At 47.0% G+C, this 19141-nt stretch overlaps 1 protein-coding gene across 4 annotated transcripts in view; it reads right to left on the bottom strand.

Moving 5' to 3' along the window:
- The window catches only part of ERLIN1 (ER lipid raft associated 1), a 147959-nt gene that overhangs the window by 41236 nt on the left and 87582 nt on the right, over nucleotides 1–19141 (bottom strand). For all 4 annotated transcript variants that reach the window (XM_029609575.1, XM_029609574.1, XM_029609577.1 and 1 more), the window contains 2 exons: nucleotides 1877–1935; nucleotides 1611–1702 (listed from right to left, as the gene is read on the bottom strand). In XM_029609575.1, coding sequence (XP_029465435.1) covers nucleotides 1611–1702; nucleotides 1877–1935 — 151 coding nt within the window. The remainder of the gene's footprint in view (nucleotides 1–1610; nucleotides 1703–1876; nucleotides 1936–19141) is intronic.

The raw sequence follows: 19141 nt of genomic DNA, 5'->3' as shown, positions 1-19141 counted from the left end.
GTCCCACCAGGTATACCATTGAGCAAAAACTATTTACTCCAAGAAAATATTCACAACAAAATAATTTTAAACATAGTCTAAATTAAACATATTTCTAATATAGGCAGTATCCTTCATTTCCAGTTAAAACCTATTTTCACCCATAAATTCCAGGATTTTTCCAAAGGTGATTTGATTAAAACAATTTTCACCCTAATTTTACACTGCTTAAAGAGCAGCTCCAGAGCTGCAGATGCAGTGTCTCAAGGCCTTCAGCAACTGAAGGAAGCTAATGTGGACCAAAGCACCTGCAGCATTTCAAGTCCCGCCCCCACCAGCGAAAGCATTCGCTCTCAGTTGTCGCCGATGTGGCACTGGAGAGCAAGCGCTTGCCTCCCCTTTCACCAAGCAGTCAAAGTACCTGCTTGCTTGGTGGTGCCACCAATGCAGCATCTGAATTGAGCCATGCCTACTAAAACCACTTCCTGGTAGGCTCCCTGGCCCCACACAAAAGCAGAAGTACGGTGCTGCAAAGAAGGGAGCCTCAGTAAGCATACTGCCAAAGGAGAGAGAAGTTTGGAGTCACCACTAGTAAGGAGAAATGCTGTTTCAATGGGGGGAGGGGGAGGAAAGAGGGAGATTCGCAGGGACGTGGGGAGAGAAAGAAACATGCTAGGGGATAGGAGTATAGATAGGGATGCTGTTGAGTGAGTGAATGGGAAAATGTGTTTATTATTTTATTGTACTGGCTGGCTTCTATCCAGCAAAATAAACTCTGATATTTACCCAGAAAAATAATGAGCTGCATTTTTCTACCGATTTTCTCCTGTTTTTGGTTTTTTCATAATAAACCCTGATAAATTCCTGGGAAAATTAAAAAAATAAAATAAAACAAACCCCCAAAAATGAAAGTCCTTAAATATAGGCACCTGAATCACAACTTGGCTAAATGGGACTACCTGCTTAATAGTGACATTCTGCTTAGTAGATAGGTTAATGAGGTACCCTCTTCTCATCTCTTCATTTAGAAAGTGCTCTCATAAGCAGTTAGGGGCGTGCCATGTCTAACTCAAACAAGAGAATTTTCAAAAGAAGAATGTCATATTTTTCAGATTAAATGATTAACCTTTTAAAATTCTGTTCAGCCCTTCTCACGCTTATTGAAAAATGACATCCTTTATTCAGTACACTGAACAGACATCTGCCACACAACTCCTACTGATGCCAGCAATATTAAGGAAAGATGTGTGGGAGCACCAGTCATTCAGTTCAGTAGTAGTAGTAGTGTTGTGCTAAGCTGCAGGAAACCACTACTACTACTAAAGATTTCTATAGCACTACAACATACGCAGCACGGTACAAACATACAAAAAGACAGTCCCCTTCTCAATAGAGCTTATAAATCAGACCATCTTGGTAGTGCATGTGGGGTTTGGACAGGAATTGTTGCAATTCTAACAGTTGGATGGGGTAAGAGAAACTGAAGAAAGTTTTCTTCCTGCTCTTGATGGCCTAACATAACTAAGCAGATGTAGACAAAAGGAAGGAGAGTAAAGGACATGAGGATACAGATGTCGAAGAGCTTCTAATAAACAATCCGGTATATTTAATACAATGAGGTTTTGAGGTACCTATAATAGCCCTCTTCCTTTCTGTCTCTGCTTCCTTCTCTACAACTTTCTGCCTCTCCGCAGCAATAAGGAGTTTGGTCTTCTCACCCTCCCTTCAAAGAAAAAAAAAGTTCATAAATTGGAAGCTCTCTATCTACTTGGACAAGGCTTGAAATATTGTACTTAAACATATGAAAACGGTGAAATAAAAACTTTAAAATATCATGGGGTTTATATAATCCTCAAAAACAATCAGGCAAAAGTAATCTTGAATAATACTGACTCACATTAATTCAAAGTTTCTTCTTATGGCTTCTGGGATTTTGGGTTTTGTAACACGCACAGCCTATGAAAAGAACAACGTTTATTTATTTATTTAAGAGTAATCCTCTGTAGACACAGGCCCACAAATCAGGTCATTCATCTAAAACCAGTTTTTCTGACATTGCAATCCTGCACATTTCACGTTATACAAGTTAAAACATGCTATATTCTTGTAAAACATTAATCTGATGTGTAAGAAGCATAGCTATCACAGGTGCTATCATCAGGGTGCAGAATATCTAGCATTAGAACGGATGATGTTTTGGATTAAAAACAAAACCAGAAATGCACAAAAAAGGTAGAAATGTTATTTATAATTTGATAGTAACACCTTATAGAAGTAGATTAATCTACATAACATTAGGGTTAACTATAGGGTTAAATACACATCTGACCACTTCAGCCTGAGACAGGTAACAAGGAGACCCAGTTTCCTGCAGCAAATTTTTCAAAATTCTGTGGCAATTCTGTGACAAAATAACATAATTTTGCATACAGTTTCACACATCTCACTATGAAATAACTTAATTTTATTTTAAATTTTATTGTAGAATAGCAGGCTATGCATTTTTTTTAATTAAAATTAAACTGAAAACCATTCATATACTGTTTATTTTTAAATATTTAAACTATATATAAATAAAAAATGTAGCAAGTACAAAAATCACCAATTTAGCAAGTATAAGTTACAAACTTAGTGAAATGTCACTTTTGTTTTGAATTAAAATAGTGCAACCATCTTTTTAATATTCTCTTGAGAAAGCCATTGTCTTTCCGAGTATATGATCTTTGTATGCTGAAAATGCCCCAAGTATAGGAAAATTGGTTCTTACCTGCTAATTTTCATTCCTGTAATACCACAGATCAGTCCAGACCAGTGGGTTAAGCATCCCTACCAGCAGATGGCGTCAGAGAACAAAACCTTTGGGCACTGCTAATTAACAGAGTGCCACCTGCAGTCCCCTCAGTATTGGCCTGTACCCAAGCCCAACAACTAACTTAACTAAGGGGCGAAGGGGGTTGGAACCCAAAACACAACAGCCAATCACTCGCCCGCAACAGAACAAAAAAAACAAAACACTAGACCACCTCGGAACCTGCGCCTTCAAGAGCATCTGCAATAGGAGAACAAAATTCTTTCTTCAGCAAAACATTACATCTCAAGGCAATCTTTTGGAATCTGAAATGGGGGTGAGCTTATGGACTGATCTGTGGTATTACAGGAATGAAAATTAGCAGGTAAGAAGCAATTTTCCTTTCCTGAACATACCCAGATCAGTCCAGACCAGTGGGATGTACCCAAGCCACCCTAGACTGGGCGGGAACCCGAAAGACCCACGCGCAGTACACTCTCACTGAAGGACGACTCATCTTGCGCCTTAACGTCCAAACGATAATGCTTGGTGAAAGTGTGAAGGGAGGACCAAACTGCCGCTCTGCAGATTTCCTGTGGCGACCAGGAAATATGCAGACCAGGAGGTAGCCTGGGATCTAGTGGAATGAGCCCTCAAAACCCAAGGGTGCCAGATGCCCTCGGGCAATGTAGGCCGAACAGATAGCCTCCTTAATCCAGTGCGAAATTGTAGCCTTAAAAGCCTTGTCACCCTTCTTAGGCCCGCTGAATAAGACAAACAAATGATCAGAACGCCGGAAATCTTTGGTAACTTCCAAATAGCGCAAGAGAACGCACCTCACATCCAAAAGATGAAGATCTCTCCCTTGAGGGGAATCCCGGGACCACTGTGGAAACCCTGGCAGGTCCACTGCCTGATTGACATGAAAGTCAGACACCACCTTGGGGACAAAGGAAGGAACTGTGCACAGAGGAACTATTGTCATAGATCCTAAGAAAAGGATCTCGACATGACAAAGCCTGCAACTCTGAAATCCATCAAGCAGAACAAATGGCCACCAGGAAAACCATCTTCAAGGTCAAATCTTTTACTGGCGCCCTACGTAAAGGCTCAAGGGAGCTCCACAAAGCACCAGGTTTAAACTCCAATCCGGACACAATGGGTGGACGGGAGGGTGTAAATGTTTGACACCCCCCCCCCCCCCCCGAGGAACCGGGCAATATCCAGGTGAGCCGCCAGCGAACGACCGTGAAACTTGCCCTGCAAGATACCTAAGGCCACTACCTGGACCTGAAGGGAATTGAACGCCAAACCCTTAACCAACCCCTGTTGAAGGAAATCCAACACCTGGGGGACATCCGTTGATAACAGATCCAAGGAGCGCTGAAGGCACCACGCCTCAAAAAGCTTCCAGGCTAACATAGTCCATAGAAGTAGCCGGTCGTTGCACCTGAAGAATACCCCCTCAATCGCACCTGAAGAATACCCCCTCAATCGCAATCATCGCCTCTCAAAAGCCAAGCCGCGAGAGAGAAGTGATCCTCCCTATCCGAAAATATGGGCCCCTGATGGACTAGGCGCGGAAGTTGAGCGAGCTGTAGGGGACCTTCCAGAGTGATTCGAACTAGGTCTGCAAACCATGGACGACGCGGCCACTCTGGAGCTACCAGCACTATGCGTCTGAGAAGCCAACCGATGAGAGGCCAGGGGGGAACGGCATAGAGGAGAATTCCCGTGGGCCAAGGACACACTAAGGCATCCAAGCCTACCGAGCCCACCTCTCTCGATGACTGAAGAAGCGCTCTGTCTTCACTTTGGCCCGAGTTGCCATTAGATCCAACTGAGGCACGCCCCACCTCTGTTGTCTGCTGAGGAAGTCTGCTTGAACATTTTCTACCCCTGCGATATGAGACGTGGCGATTCCTTTGAGATCGCCCTCCACCCAGGCGAACAAAAGCCTTGCTTCCAGTGCCAACGCCTTGCCGGTTGATGTAAGCCACCATCGTCATGCTGTCGAAGAACACTCAAACCATTCTGTTTTCGACTTGGGACAGGAACGCTCGCAGGGCAAGACGGACAGCCCTCGTCTTGAGATGGTTGATGGACCAGGATCTCTCTGTTGGCGACCAGAGACCTTGAGCTTTGTTTAAACAAACCGCTCCCCAGCCTGAGAGACTGGCGTTTGTGGAAATTACCACCCAGTTCGGCGGGTCCAGATCCACCTGCTGTTCCAGGTGGCTGCGCAAAAGCCACCATGGCAGACTGACTCTGGAAGTAGAGGCAACGGTAACTGGAACTGCTCTGACACCAGGCTGCAGCTTGACAACAGCACACACTGCAAAGGTTGCAAGTGAGCGAACGCCCATGGAACTAAATCCAAGTGGAGGCTATGGACCCCAGGACTTGTAAGTGATGCCAGTCAGTAGGATCCTTCTTCTGAAGGAGGGCCTGGACCTGATCTTGCAACTTTGTCACACGGTCCAATGCCAGAAAAACTTTGCCTTGGGACGTATCGAAAAGCACCCCCAAGTAAACCAGTGACTGGGTGGGCTCCAAGTGACTTTTCTGGACATTTATGAACCAGCCGAGCGACTGTAAGGTGAACATCACCCTCTAGACTGATCTCTCGCAGTCCTCCTGTGACCACCCAAATCAACCAGTTGTCCAGGTACGGGTGGAGCTAGGACTCCCTCCTTGAGAAGGAACGCTGCTACGCCACCATGACCTTGGTGAAGGTGCGTGGAGCTGTTGCCAGGCCGAAAGGCAGAGCTTGAAACTGGAAATGTTGACCCAGCACCTTGAACCGCAGATACCACTGGTGATTCTGTCGGATCGTGATGTGTTGATACACCTCGGTGAGGTCCAGGGACGCAAGAAGCTCCCCTTTGCGCACCGCAGCCACCACCGTCCTCAAAGTCTCCATGCAAAAACGGGGGATTTGAAGACACCTATTCACCTTCTGCAAATCTAGGATGGGACGAAAGGTGCCCTCCTTGGGAACCACAAAGTACATAGAGTACCGTCCCTGGCCCTGCTCTACTAGGGGAACCGGGACAATGGCCCTGAGCTCGAGCAATCGTTGTAGGGTCCTTTGCACTGCCTTGCACTTGCTCCGCGAAACTACATGGGACTCCACAAAGGCCTCCCAAACTGGGCGCGAAAATTCTAGAGCATAACCGTCCCTGACTACTTCCAAGACCCAGCGGTCCGAGGTAATCCTTGCCCACTCCATGTAAAAGCTCGATAATCTGCCTCCAACAGCTTCTACGACGGAATGGGTGCCCCTGGCTTCATTAGGAGGACTTTCCACGTCCAGCACCAAGACCCGCAGACTCTCTACCTGGGTGACGGCTTCCACGAAAAGACTGCTGGCGTCTCAGGCTGACCTGGATCCCAAAGAAGCGGAAGGCCTACCGGCGCGAAATCTGTGAGAGTCCCGAAAACGAACTTGAGGAGGAAAAACTTCTGGAAGGTTTCCTATCCTCCGGTAGATGGTTGCCCTTGGACTCACCAAGTAACTTTACCAACTGATCTAGATCCTCCGCAAAGAGAAGCCAGCCCGTGAAGGGGAGGTTACAAAGCTGCGACTCTGAAGACAAATCAGACGACCAATTTCGCAACCAGAGGAGTCTAGAGCCATGACAGCGGATACCATACTACACACTGAGGTCCACACCAAATCATACAAGGCGTCTGCGACATATGCCACGCCCACCTCCAGTCGCGCGGCCTGTAAGGGCCCACCACCACCACTCGGAGCCGTAGATGCCTCTTGGACCCAACACAGACAGGTCCTCTGCATGAGGCTGGCACAAATAGCCACCCGAAGACTTAGAGCGGAAACCTCAAAGACTCGCTTGAGATGAATCTCCAGTTTGTGGTCCTGTATGTCCTTCAATGCGGCCGCCCTGACCCGGGAATAGTGGTCTTCTTAGTCATGGCAGACACCGCCACTTCTACCTTCGGCACCTTCAGGAGGTCCAAAACATCCTGCGAAAGGAGGTAAATCTTCGCCATCGCTCTGCCCACTTTCAAGACCGTGTCTGGTGAGTCCCATTCTCGGTTAACCAGTTTTCGAACCTTTTTCGGCAGCGGAAAGGAGGTCATCGGTCCACGAATCCCATCCAGGACCAGGTTAACCCCTTCACTGTCAGACTCATCCTGAACCATCCTGACCCCTAGAACCTTCAAGACCTGGGGGATGAGAGGCCGGAGCTCCTCATGCTTAAACAAACGCACCACACTGGGATCATTGTCCTCAGACGAAGGCAACTCGTCTGGGTCGTCCTGGGTCCTATTGCCCATATCATGCGGAAGACCTGCCTGAAACTGTGCTGTCTCCCAGCGGGGCCGGCAACCTATCTTCGACTCAAGTCCCCTGCCAGTCCCCTGAAGGTTGTTGAAAATCCGAGGGCCCCCTGGACACCCGCTTAGCCTGAGGTTCCAATGTAAACATCCGGCCGTGTTGCTCTCTTCAACGCTGCCTGCTTCCTAGCCAGGAAAGCCTGGTGAAGCAGCAGCACAAACTCTGGGCAAAACTCCCCTGGGTCCTCACCCCCCTCAGCTGAGGGGTCCGGTAGCCCAGAGTCATCCCCAAAGGAACAAACCTGCTCTATTGGGGATAGAATGGGAGGGGCTTCCTTGTCCTGCAATATCCGACAGGGTTCTCCCCCCCCCCCCCACACACACACACACAGGGGGGGCATCGGCCCAGAGGAATGTAGACTTTGCCTGACAGGCCTCTCTGCCCCGAAGAAGTTCCCTCCTGCCCCGTACTACAGGCAGAACATAAGGAATCCGCATCTAGGGCCTGTCCTGTTGTGCTACATGCGTGGCAGGCAGCCATTTTAACTCTGGGAGCCATGGGCCGGGCCGTGCAGCCACACAGTCATCGGCAGAAAGAAGAAAATTTGAGCTGGGAAACCTCCGCATGGCGGAGGAAGCTAACAATAAACACCTCCTTGCAAGCGTGAAGCTCTGATGCAGAGGCCTGCCAGTAAGAGACTCGCCAAGAAAAACATGCGCGAAGGCTGCCCCCCCACTCCGCCAACCTACTCAGAGCCCTGGGACGTCGACGAGGTCCCCAGGGTCTAGCTTCCCACTCTCCAACTGGGCTGCCGACAACGGCACGGCCAGTCCCCAGAACAGACTCCACTTACCTTGAGAAGTTTCATCTGCTGGGGTTTTTTTTTTCCAAACTTTTTTTTTTTTTTTTTAAATCTTTCGTCAAATATCCTAGGAGTCTGAGGGAAACAGAGGAAAGGGAGCCACTTCAGTGGTCGAGGGAACCAGGAGCCCCTGGTTGTCGAAGTCACTGAATCATTGCGGACAAGGGACGAGACTCAAGCAGGGGTGTCCAACCCCCCCCCCGGTCACCCGGCTTCCACTGAGGAATGGTACACAAAGGTGCCTAATATCTCAGGGAGCAATTTTATTAGCCCTATCTTTTTTTTTTTTTTTTTAAACAGATATGAAAATTGGTTCTTACCTAATTTTCGTTCCTGTAATACCTCAGATCAGTCCAGAAAAGTGGGTTGTGTATCCCTACCAGTAGGTGGAGTCAAAGAACAATTAGAACTTTGAGCATTGCTATATAACGAGAGTGCCATCTGCAGTCACTCAGTATTGACCTGTACCCAAGCCCATGCTAACAGAACTAAATAATGAAGGGTAGCACCCAACCAAAATTTCCGGACTACCACTTCGCCGCTGGCAAAAACCAGACCTAACAACTGCTAAAAACTGCTCCATGAATCATGTCTGCAAAAAAGGAGCTTCAACAATAAAATGTAAGCAGGTTCTAACCAAGACAGTCTTTCGGTATCTGAAGAAAGGGATGGGCCTCTGGACTGATTTGTGGTATTACAGGAACGAAAATTAGCAGGTAAGAACCAATTTTCATTTCCTGAACATACCCAGATCAGTCCAGAAAAGTGGGATGTACCCAAGCCACCCTACACTGGGCGAGAACCTGAAAGACCCGCACGAAGCACACTCTCCCCGAAGGACAGTTCATCAGAAGTCTTAACGTCCAATCGGTAATGTTTCATAAAAGTGTGAATAGACGACCACAGCGCCGCCCTACAGATCTTCTGAGGCGACAGTAACTGACACTCTGCCCAGGAAGTAGCCTGAGCCCTAGTGGAATGAGCTCTGAGACCCAAAGGCACCTGACGCCCTCGGGCTATGCATGCCGCGGAAATGGCTTCCTTAATCCACCGAGATATGGACTCCTTTGACGCTTTGTCCCCCTTCCTTGGGCCACCAATGAGAACGAACAAATGATCGGAACATCTGAAGTCATTGGTAACCTCCAGATAACGCAATAAGGCGCACTGCACATCCAAAAGATGAAGGTCTCTGTTCTGAGAAGACTCCCGGGACCAGTTAGGGAACCCCGGAAGCTCCACAGTTTTATTGACTTGAAAGGCTGAAACCACCTTAGGGACAAAGGACGGAACCGTACGTAACAATACCTGATCGTAGTAAATCCGAAGAAAAGGATCCCGACAAGACAGCATCTGCAACTCTGAGATCCAACGGGCCGAGCAAATGGCCACCAAAAACACAGTTTTCAAAGTCAGATCTTTCACAGAAACTTCACGAAAAGGCTCCAAAGGAGCGCCACATAGAACTCGCAGGACTAAATTCAAACTCCAATGCGGACACACCAACCGGATGGGGGGGGGGGCTGCAAATGTTTGACCCCCTTAAACCGAGCAATATCCGGATGCGCTGCCAGCGAACAGCTGTCAAAGTCTCCCCGCAAGGCACCTAGTGCTGCAACTTGTACACGAAGGGAATTGAACGCCAAGCCCTTAGCGAGGCCCTGTTTCAGAAAGTCAAGCACCCAAGGAACATGCACCGCTAAAGGGTCGCAGGAACACTGATGACACCATGTCTCAAAAAGCTTCCAAACTCTCACATAGGCAATAGAGGTGGCTGGACGTCTCGCCCGTAGGAGGGTAGAAATGACTTGTTCTGAATAACCCCTCAAGCGTAAACGTCGCCTCTCAAAAGCCAAGCCGTGAGAGAGAAGCGATCCTCCCGATCCAAAAATATGGGCCCATGACAAAGCAGATGCATTAGATGAGCCAGCTGAAGTGGACCATCTACAGCCAAGCGTACCAGATCGGCGAACCACGAACGACGTGGCAACTCCGGCGCCACCAGAATCACCCGTCCCGGGTGCCGCTCTATGCGACGGAGAAGCTGACCTATGAGGGGCCAGGGCGGGAAGGCATACAGAAGAATCCCCGTGGGCCAAGGACACACGAGAGCGTCTGTGCCCAACAAGCCCTGTTCTCGGCGACGGCTGAAAAAAACCTAACTTTTTGCGTTCGCCTGCGTTGCCATCAGATCCAGCTGAGGAGTTCCCCATCTGGCGCAAATGAGATTCCACACCTCGAGAGATAGTTTCCATTCCCCTGGGTCTAGTTGCTGATGGCTGAGATAATCGGCTTGCACATTCTCTACTCCCGCGACACAGATTGCAGCAATGCCCTCGAGATGGCGCTCCACCCAGGTGAACAGAAGACATGCCTCCAGTGCTACGGCGGGACTTTGAGTCCCACCTTGCCAGTTGATGTACGTCACCGTTGTCAAATTGTCTGAGAAGACTTGCACCATTCTGCCCTGGATCCAGGGTAGAAACGCCTGCAGGGCAAGACGTACAGCCCTGGTCTCGAGCCGGTTTATGGACCAGGATCTTTCCATCGCCGACCAGAGCCCTTGGGCGGACCTGTCTGCACACACCACCCCCCAACCTGAGAGGCTGTCATCGGTAGAGATTATCAGCCAATTCGGAGTATCCAAATCCATCCCCCGTTCCAGATTGTCCAGTGACAGCCACCATGACAGACTGGCTCTGGATTCCGGAAGTAGAGGCATTGGTAGATGGAATTGCTCCAACACCGGGCTCCAGTGAGACAAAAGCGCATGCTATAAAGGTCTTAAGTGAGCAAACGCCCAAGGAACCAAGTCCAAGGTTGAAGCCATGGAGCCCAGGACCTGAATATGATGCCACACTGTGAGATTGTTCTTTCGAAGAAGGGAATGTATTTGGTTCCTGCAACTTCCCTATTCGGTCCGCCACTAGAAACACTTTGCCCAGCAAGGTATCGAATTGTGCTCTGAGATAAATCAACTTCTGAGTGGGTTCCAAGTGACTCTTCTGCACACTGATTACCCAACCTAGGGATCGCAATATGAACATCACCACGTGCACCGATCTCTCGCTGTCATCCCGAGACTTTGCGCGAATCAACTAGTCGTCCAGGTACGGGTGGACCAAGATTCCCTCCTGACAAAAGAAAGCTGCCGCCACCACCACCATCACCTTGGTGAACGTGCGATGAGCTGCTGCAACACCAAATAGGAGGGCTCGAAATTGGAAGTGTCGTCCCAAGACCTTGAACTGCAGAAACCTCTGGTGATTCAGCCGTATTGGAATGTGTAAATACGCCTCTGTGAGGTCCAGAGAAGTAAGAAACTCCCCTTTTTGAACTGCGGCCATCACAGTCCTCAGGGTTTCCATACGAAAGCGAGGAACCCGAAGGCAACGGTTCACCTTCTGCAGATCGAGGATGGGCCGAAACGTGCCCTCCTTCTTGGGGACCACGAAGTACACGGAGTACCGACCTCGTCCCTGTTGAGCCTCCGGAACTGGGACAATAGCTTTGAGCTCGAGAAGTCGTAGAGTCACCTGAACCGCCTCTCGCTTGACACTTATTTTATTTATTTGCAGTTTTTATATACCAACATTTGTTTAGTAACCTCACATCGGTTCACAATTAACAGAAACATTGCAGCTGTGCCAACTAGAACGAACATGTGCAACAGTGCTTTACAATAAACAAACATTTACAATAAATAAACAAACTTTACAATAAACTTGTTAACGAACATATGCAATAGTGCTTTACAATAAACTTGTTAAGCGGGGGGGGGGGGGGGGAGAGAACACTGGAACAATGAAAGGGAAAAATAAAATAGTGGTACAAAGCAAATTGTTATCTCACTGAATTTATAAGTCCATAAATAAATAGAATGAATTTTATAAAACACAATTGGAAAAGAGAAAAGCTGGGTATGAGAGAAAGAAATGGGATAGAAGTCTTATATACAATTCATATACAATCAATATGAATAATTGCAAACAAAAAGTTAGGTGTGGTGAGAAAGAAAAAGGGGATGTACATTTAAGTAAATTAGTGGGGCAAGGCTGTAGGAGTAAGGGAGAGAGGAGAGCATAAGGGTTAAGTATAAGCCTGTAGGAAAAGCCATGTTTTCAGTTTTTGCTTAAATTTTATTGGGCATATTTCTTGCTGTAACTCCGGTGTCATATTGTTCCAACAGTTTGGTCCGGCTATGGTTATCGCACGCTTCCTAGTTGGCTCAAGAGTGGTGGTTTTATGTGTGGGGGTGTGTAGGGTGGCTGCATGTTGTGTTCTAGGGGTTCTGAAGTGTTTGTGGAAGTGAAGTTCATTATTGAACCATGTCATGTTTTCATTGTGTAGGGTCTTGTGTATTAGAGATAAGGTTTTGAACATGATTCTCTGCGCAATGGGGAGCCAATGCAGATCTCTGAGTATAGGAGTAATATGTTCCGATTTTCTGGTGTTGGTGAGAATGCGTGCTGCTGCATTCTGAAGCATTTGTAGTGGTAGAATGGTAGTTTTGGGTAGGCCTAGGAGAAGGGCATTACAATAATCAACTTTCGAAAAAATGAGGGATTGCAGTACAGTACGGAAATCATGTTGGTAGAGTAATGGTCTTTTTTTTTTTTTTTTTTTTTTTTTTTTTTTTAGAGTGTGTAGTTTGAAGAACCCATCTTTAATAATGTTGTTGATATGTTTTTTAAGGCCACTAGGGACTCCACAAAAACCTCCCAGAACGGGCGCGAGAACTCCAGTGCATACCCGTCTTTGATCACTTCTAAGACCCAGCAGTCTGATGTAATTCTTGCCCATTCTGTGTAAAAGTTGGATAATCTGCCTCAGATAGCTTTGACGACAAAATGGGTGCTCGTGGGCTTCATTGGGGATTTTTTTTTATTACTTCCTGTACCAAGATGTCCCAAATCTCTTCTGGGCCGGCAACCCCCTCGAAAGGACTGCTGATGCCCCGAAACAGGTTTAGAAGCAGGTGGTGCAGAGTATCTACCCGCTCTGAAGCGGCGAAAGTCCCGAAACCTAGCTCAAGGAGGAAAGATTTTCTTAAAAGATCTTTTATCTTCCGGAAACCGATTGCCCTTGGATTTGGCAAGCAGCTTTACCAGCTGGTCCAGATCCTCCCCAAACAGGAGCTTGCCCTTAAAGGGTAGATTACAAAGCTGGGACTTGGAGGACAAATCCCAATTTCGCAGCCAGAGGAGATGCTGCGCTGACAACAAGGACACCATACCTCTCGCCAAGGTCCTCACCAGATCATACAAAGCATCTGCAACATAAGCGATGCCTGCTTCTAGGCGGACAGACTGCAGAGCCCCACTATCACCCATACCGGCCCCGGCAGCCGACTCCTGGACTCAACACAGACAGGCCTTCTGCATGAGGCTAGTGCAAACCGCCGCCCGAAGGTGTAACGCAGCAACCTCGAATGCTCGCTTCAACTGGATCTCCAGCTTGCGGTCCTCCATATCCTTAAGGGCAGCCGCCCCAGCAACCGGGATAGTGGTCTTTTTCGTGACTGCCGAGACTGCGGCGTCCACCTTTGGAAACTTCAGTAACTCAAAACATCAGAAGATAACAGGTACAGTTTCGCCATAGCTCTGCCCGCCTTCAAACTGGAATCCGGAGTCTCCCACTCCTGGGTCACTAGGTTTGCGAACCTTCTTAGGCAGAGGAAAAGATGTTGTGGGACCCCTAATGCTGTCGAGGACTGGATTGGCGCCCTTATTGTCAGACTTCTTGAGAAACCTTAAGTTCCAGAACTTCAAGGAACTGGAGAATAAGGGGTCTTAACTCATCTTGCTTGAACAAACGCACCACGCTGGGGTCATCCCCCTCAGCAGGAGGGTCATCGAGCTCATCCGGATCAATCTACATCAGCCAGATCCGGCCGCGGATCCAGGTCTGCCCCCTACTACCCCAGAAGCCGGTGTCACCCCAGACTCTGGGATCGGATCTTGCGTACCCTGGGGAGAACTGAAGAATAGGCTGAGCAGACAACCAATAATTCCCAGACACCTCTGCTGTACTTTGGCTTGTCAAGAGGTGAATGAACTTTGAGTGCTTTTCTGAGCATGACTTGCAGAAAATCTCTGAGACAGATTTGCTGGCAACAACAGGAGAGAGGCCTATTTAATGGCACATTTGCTTCACAATACAGAGAAACTGAGTCCAAGATGCAAGCTGTTGTCTTGCAGATGCATATTTCAACTAACAGAAACTAGTTGAAAAAGAAGATCCTGTGAGGTGACAGTTTTGAATGAATCCTGGTGCTAAGAAGTGGAATTCAAGTCTAGCTTCTATTCAAGACCCAGACTGCGATTTGTTTACACAAACAAAGAATAACAAAAGAAGAACAGAAGAGAATACATTGCATCAAAGCCAGAGTGATACAGGAACTTGTATGATGGGAGGAGGGTTCAGGAAGGACTAGTATAGAATGATTTTTACAATTGAATGGGGGGTGTCATCAGAAGCATTTCCTATACAGGATAGATTGTCATGACAACAGTATCATGTGTTTGTGGGCGGTTACACCTTTCTGGAAGTTTCGGCAATACTGTATGTTTTAATTATAAAAGAAGGCTCTCTTCCTGTGTTGGAGGAGATGCTACTTATTACAGATAGAGGGCATATTGCATCTCACAAGAACACTTGTCTTTGCCTCTTCTTTAAAAAGCCAAATAAACTAAATTTTAAAACCTCTTGCTGATTTTGAGTGTTCTTGTGCCCTAAGCTTTAAGTCCAGAAAAAATTAGACAGAACCCCCTGTGGGGTGAGCCTGATCAGGGAGGCACTGACGAGGGTCTGTACCCCGGCCTCTTTTCTCAGGCGGATCCGGAACCTGCCCCCAGGAGACCAGGCCGTTTTACCGCTGAGCGTTTCCTTACCAGGAAAGCCTGGTGCATAAGAAGGAAAAATTCTGGGGAAAATCCCTCCGGGTCCCCCTCCCCATTGGCGAATTGGCTGGGGTAGTATCATCAGTTCCCCCGATGAGGTCTTCCCTCACTGGGGCTAGAACAGGTGGAGAATCCTCATCCCGCGAAGCCGAAGGCGAGACAGACGCTCCCCTCCCCGAGGGAAGAAGCAAGAAGCCCTGAAGAGCCCTCTAACCCCGGGGAACATGCTGCGCATAAGGAGGCCGCATCTAACGCCTGGCCACGTGACCCACACGTGGCAGGCCTGCGATACTGTTTTCAGTCCCATCCGCAGCAACGCGCCGATAGTCTGAAGTGAAATAGAAAAGGGCGCGAATAAAGAAAAAAACGCTCCGTGCCGCGACGCGGAGAAAATTTCAGTCAGGCCGGGCAAACAAACATTTCGTGCTGCAGGCTAAGAGACTACCGGCTGAGGAGAAAAAAAACGGGCGCAGCCGTGCCGCGGGAAAGGAGCCTGTCTATAGTGAAATTGCAAGGCCCCCAGCAGGGAAGCGGCGAGTAAACGAGGCACACAGAGAGAAAACTCACCCTTGCCCTCAGAAAATGACCCGGAGCCCCGGGAGCTGAGGGGAACACTGCTGACAGCTTCCCCAGCTGGCCTTAAAAGACCTGGTCCCTCCTGCACCTCTCCTTATCTCAGCACTGAAGACTGCCAGTCAGTTGCTGGGAAAACAGCTCTTTTTTTTTTTTTAAACTTTACCAAGACAAAGAGAAATGCTGTTGCAGGAGACAAGGGAACAGCTGTAGCAGAGACGGTGGTGAGTAGCCAGGAGCCGCCCCTGGTCGTCAGACACTAAACTGTGGCGGGCGAAACCCTGACAGGAATATCCAATTCCCTGGACGCCTGGCTTCTACTGAGGGATGGCCACAAAGTCGCCTAACACCTCAGGAAGCGACCGCAAACCAAAAAATTAAATTCAAACTAACTAAAGACTGCAGGTGTGCATCTGTACCACCCTCTGGAGTCAAAGAAATACTGAGTGACTGCAGGTGGCACTCTCATTATGTAGCAGTGCCCAAAGTTCTAATTGTTCTTCGACTCCACCTGCTGGTAGGGATACACAGCCCACTTTTCTGGACTGATCTGGGTATGTTCAGGAATGCAGGACTGCACCTCTACCATCTGCTGGAGTCAGAAAAATACTGAGTGACTGCAAGTGGCACTCTCGTTATGTAGCAGTGTCCAAAGTTCTAATTGTTCTTTGACTCCATCTGCTGGGTAGGGATGCATAACCCACTGGTCTGGACTGATCTGGGTATGTTCAGGAACAACAATCTGTCATGCTGTTAATTACACAGAGAGGAATTCACCCCCAACTGTTGGCCTCCATGCAGTCATTCATCAGTAGTCTTAACTTTGCATGTCATATGATACTTATGGGGACATGACTTGTTACACAGGTTGGTTGCTTCCAAGGTGGGCATCTGTTATCCCACCATCGCAATTGAATCGCATAACTCATAAAAAGAAATCTGATGATATGGCAAATATTCCTCAGATATGGCATAGCTGAATGAGAGGTACTACCAGTCTTGAATTGTGATTTTGACCTCTTTTGAAGAGGGGAGGGGAAGGAAAGATCTTGAATGGCACCTTCATGGCCAGAAGAACATTTTCACACAGATATCACTAAGATCACCACCTTTATTTAGTGATATGTGATTGTACTAAATATCTGGGGTTTGTTTTTCCAGGATAGGAAAGTGATGCAGAAAATATCATCAATAGGCCAAAATCTCAAAGTTATTAAGGCTGTGTGTGTTGTAATGTCTACATCTAAATCTCAAAGCATTAGCAAAACATGTTCCGAGTATTTAAAATATTCTCTGGTTTGTAGCTCACTAGGCAGCTATTCCACTCCAGATCCTTTTTTCCAGTGGTAACAGTTCAAGAAACTGATAGAGATAAATCAGGAGCAGAAATATTGAAAGAACTCTTATCCCTCCCTGCCATCACTCTTGCCCCAAGCTTGGGGCTAGCATTTTTGTCCCCAACTCCTCCATGCTCAAGGCCTACGCTTTCACCTCTTTTAACCAGCATCCATGATTTGCATTATTGCTCTTCAGTTTTTTCACTCCCATTCCATGGGGGTCTATTTTTTTTGTCCTTTGGGGCCCACATGCTCTCACAACTTAGGCTTGACATCAGCGCACTTGATCCTAAGGGCACACATGGAGTCTATGCACTTACTCCTTGAGATTGGTGTTTTTGCACTCCCACCCCACATTCAAGGCCTGAACTGTCTTTGCATGGGGCCCATGCTCTCATCCCCTCCTCCTTTCTTTTGGGCTAACACTTCAGGCATGTGCTTTAATCCCCAGGGTCCATGCTCCTTTTCTTAGGGTCTATCGCTCATTCCCGCGAATACACACTAGATGGCTATGCTCTTGCCCCTCAGGCCTATGCTCTCATCCCTTGTGCATGGAGTCTATGTTATTGCCCTTTGAGGGCCTATACTCTTACCCCTTAAGTTTCAGCACATGGGGACCATGCTCTCAATCCTAAAGACCAGCACTCCTGCTCTTTGGAGTCCATGATAAAGGCCCTCATTCTTGCTTTCAAGAGAAATTGCACTCTCATGCTTTGCAGCTTGGGATATGCCATGTATTGTTCATCATAAATTGTGCTTTAGTAGTTGCACTAGGAGACAAACTCACCTATTGTGAAAGGTGGGCTGAGTGGTGTTATATTATGTCATAGAACACACACACAATCTTGTAAAAACAAAAAACTTAGTTTAATATAATAAAAATGATATAAAATCAGCAAAGAGAAACAATATCAAAGTAAATATCAGTAATAAGCACACAGCATCACAGATTAATCAAGACAGTTATTGTAATAACAAAGATAGAAATAAAGAAAAGGTATATAAAGGAAATACTTTCCTCACAGATTTTCTCTCTGAGATAGCATCTTCACAAAAAACAGAAGGCTGTAAGGCACTGGAACTCCACAAACCAGCTATTCAATCTGTCTTTGGCTCATTCAAAGAACATTGCCAAAGGCAATTTCTTATATCCTTATTTTTCTCTGGCTCTAATCCAGGGTCTGCAAGTGTTGTGTTCTGATTTGCACTCATATCTCTGACAGCCATCTGTAGCTCTTTAAGCTATGGCCAATTAAAGAAACTGGTACTGCCTTACTCTCAAAAGGTTCAAACACAGGCCTTCACCAGGCTTATCTCTTAGAAAAACAAATGCAGAAAGAACAGAGTATCCTGCTTATCTTTAGCTCACTAGTATCATGCAGTCTGGTAAGAAAAACAAATGACAGCATGCTTCAGTTTCAGGCTTTCTTTAGGCTAAGCTATATGCAATGTACATACTGATCCACATTTATCAATTTTTGGTGATTGTTTTAGTCCATCACTAACTCCACCTTCATTTTCAATGTCTTCTGGGAATCTAATTAACTAACCGCCTAAAATAATTAATTTACCAGCGTCCATTTTTCCTAACCCATGGCTGTGCGCACTGACACGTCTCTTGAGCATCCGATGCCAAAGATGCACTAGGGGCACACAACTGATCCCTAGCACGTCCTTTTTAGCACTGCACCTAATTTCCATACTACATCGGGCGCCCAGAAGACCTGGTTGTTGTGCACATTAAAAAAAACAAAACAAAAAACAGGCGCCCAGTTTGGACTCATGTTTTTACGCGCAACTTATTGCATCGGCCCCAGAATTTGCTCTGTGGAACTGAGCCTAGTCAAGACAGACAACTGTGTTTGTAGAGAAGCAGGGTTTAAGATTTAAAGCAGTTTCATAGCTGGGGTTTAAGTGAGGACATGGACCACTTTAATTGGGTAAATGTGGACCACTTTAATTAGGTAAATGTTTAAGAAATCAGGCCCTGGCGCCAACAGTTTTGGTCTCGAGTATGGAACCAAAGTGCTGGTCTACAGCATAGGTCTAGCATGCTGGTCTCAAGGAGCAAGAGGCTGCTGTCTACAGACAGGTAAGCAACTTTGCTTTCTTTAAAGATGAGCTGGTTCATTAAATCACATAAGAGTCATATGATTGCCCTCTGCACCAAATGGGTAGAATTTTCCATAGCCCTCTAGAAAGGCAAAAGCAGATTCACCAAATCTTCAGAGAATTTTCTTTATCACACTTTGCTTAAATCGGTTTCCCAGCCCTCTCCTGGAGACACACCTAACAAATTGCATATTCATTGTGCATCTATCTCATGCACAATGAATATGCATGAGATAGATTTGCATACCCTGGGTCTCTCCAATGTATGCAAATCACTCTCAT

Source organism: Rhinatrema bivittatum, chromosome 7 (genome assembly GCF_901001135.1).
Source record: "Rhinatrema bivittatum chromosome 7, aRhiBiv1.1, whole genome shotgun sequence".
NCBI lineage: Eukaryota > Metazoa > Chordata > Amphibia > Gymnophiona > Rhinatrematidae > Rhinatrema > Rhinatrema bivittatum.
Note: the sequence above shows the minus strand (reverse complement) of the source record. Positions and strands in the feature narration are given on the sequence as shown.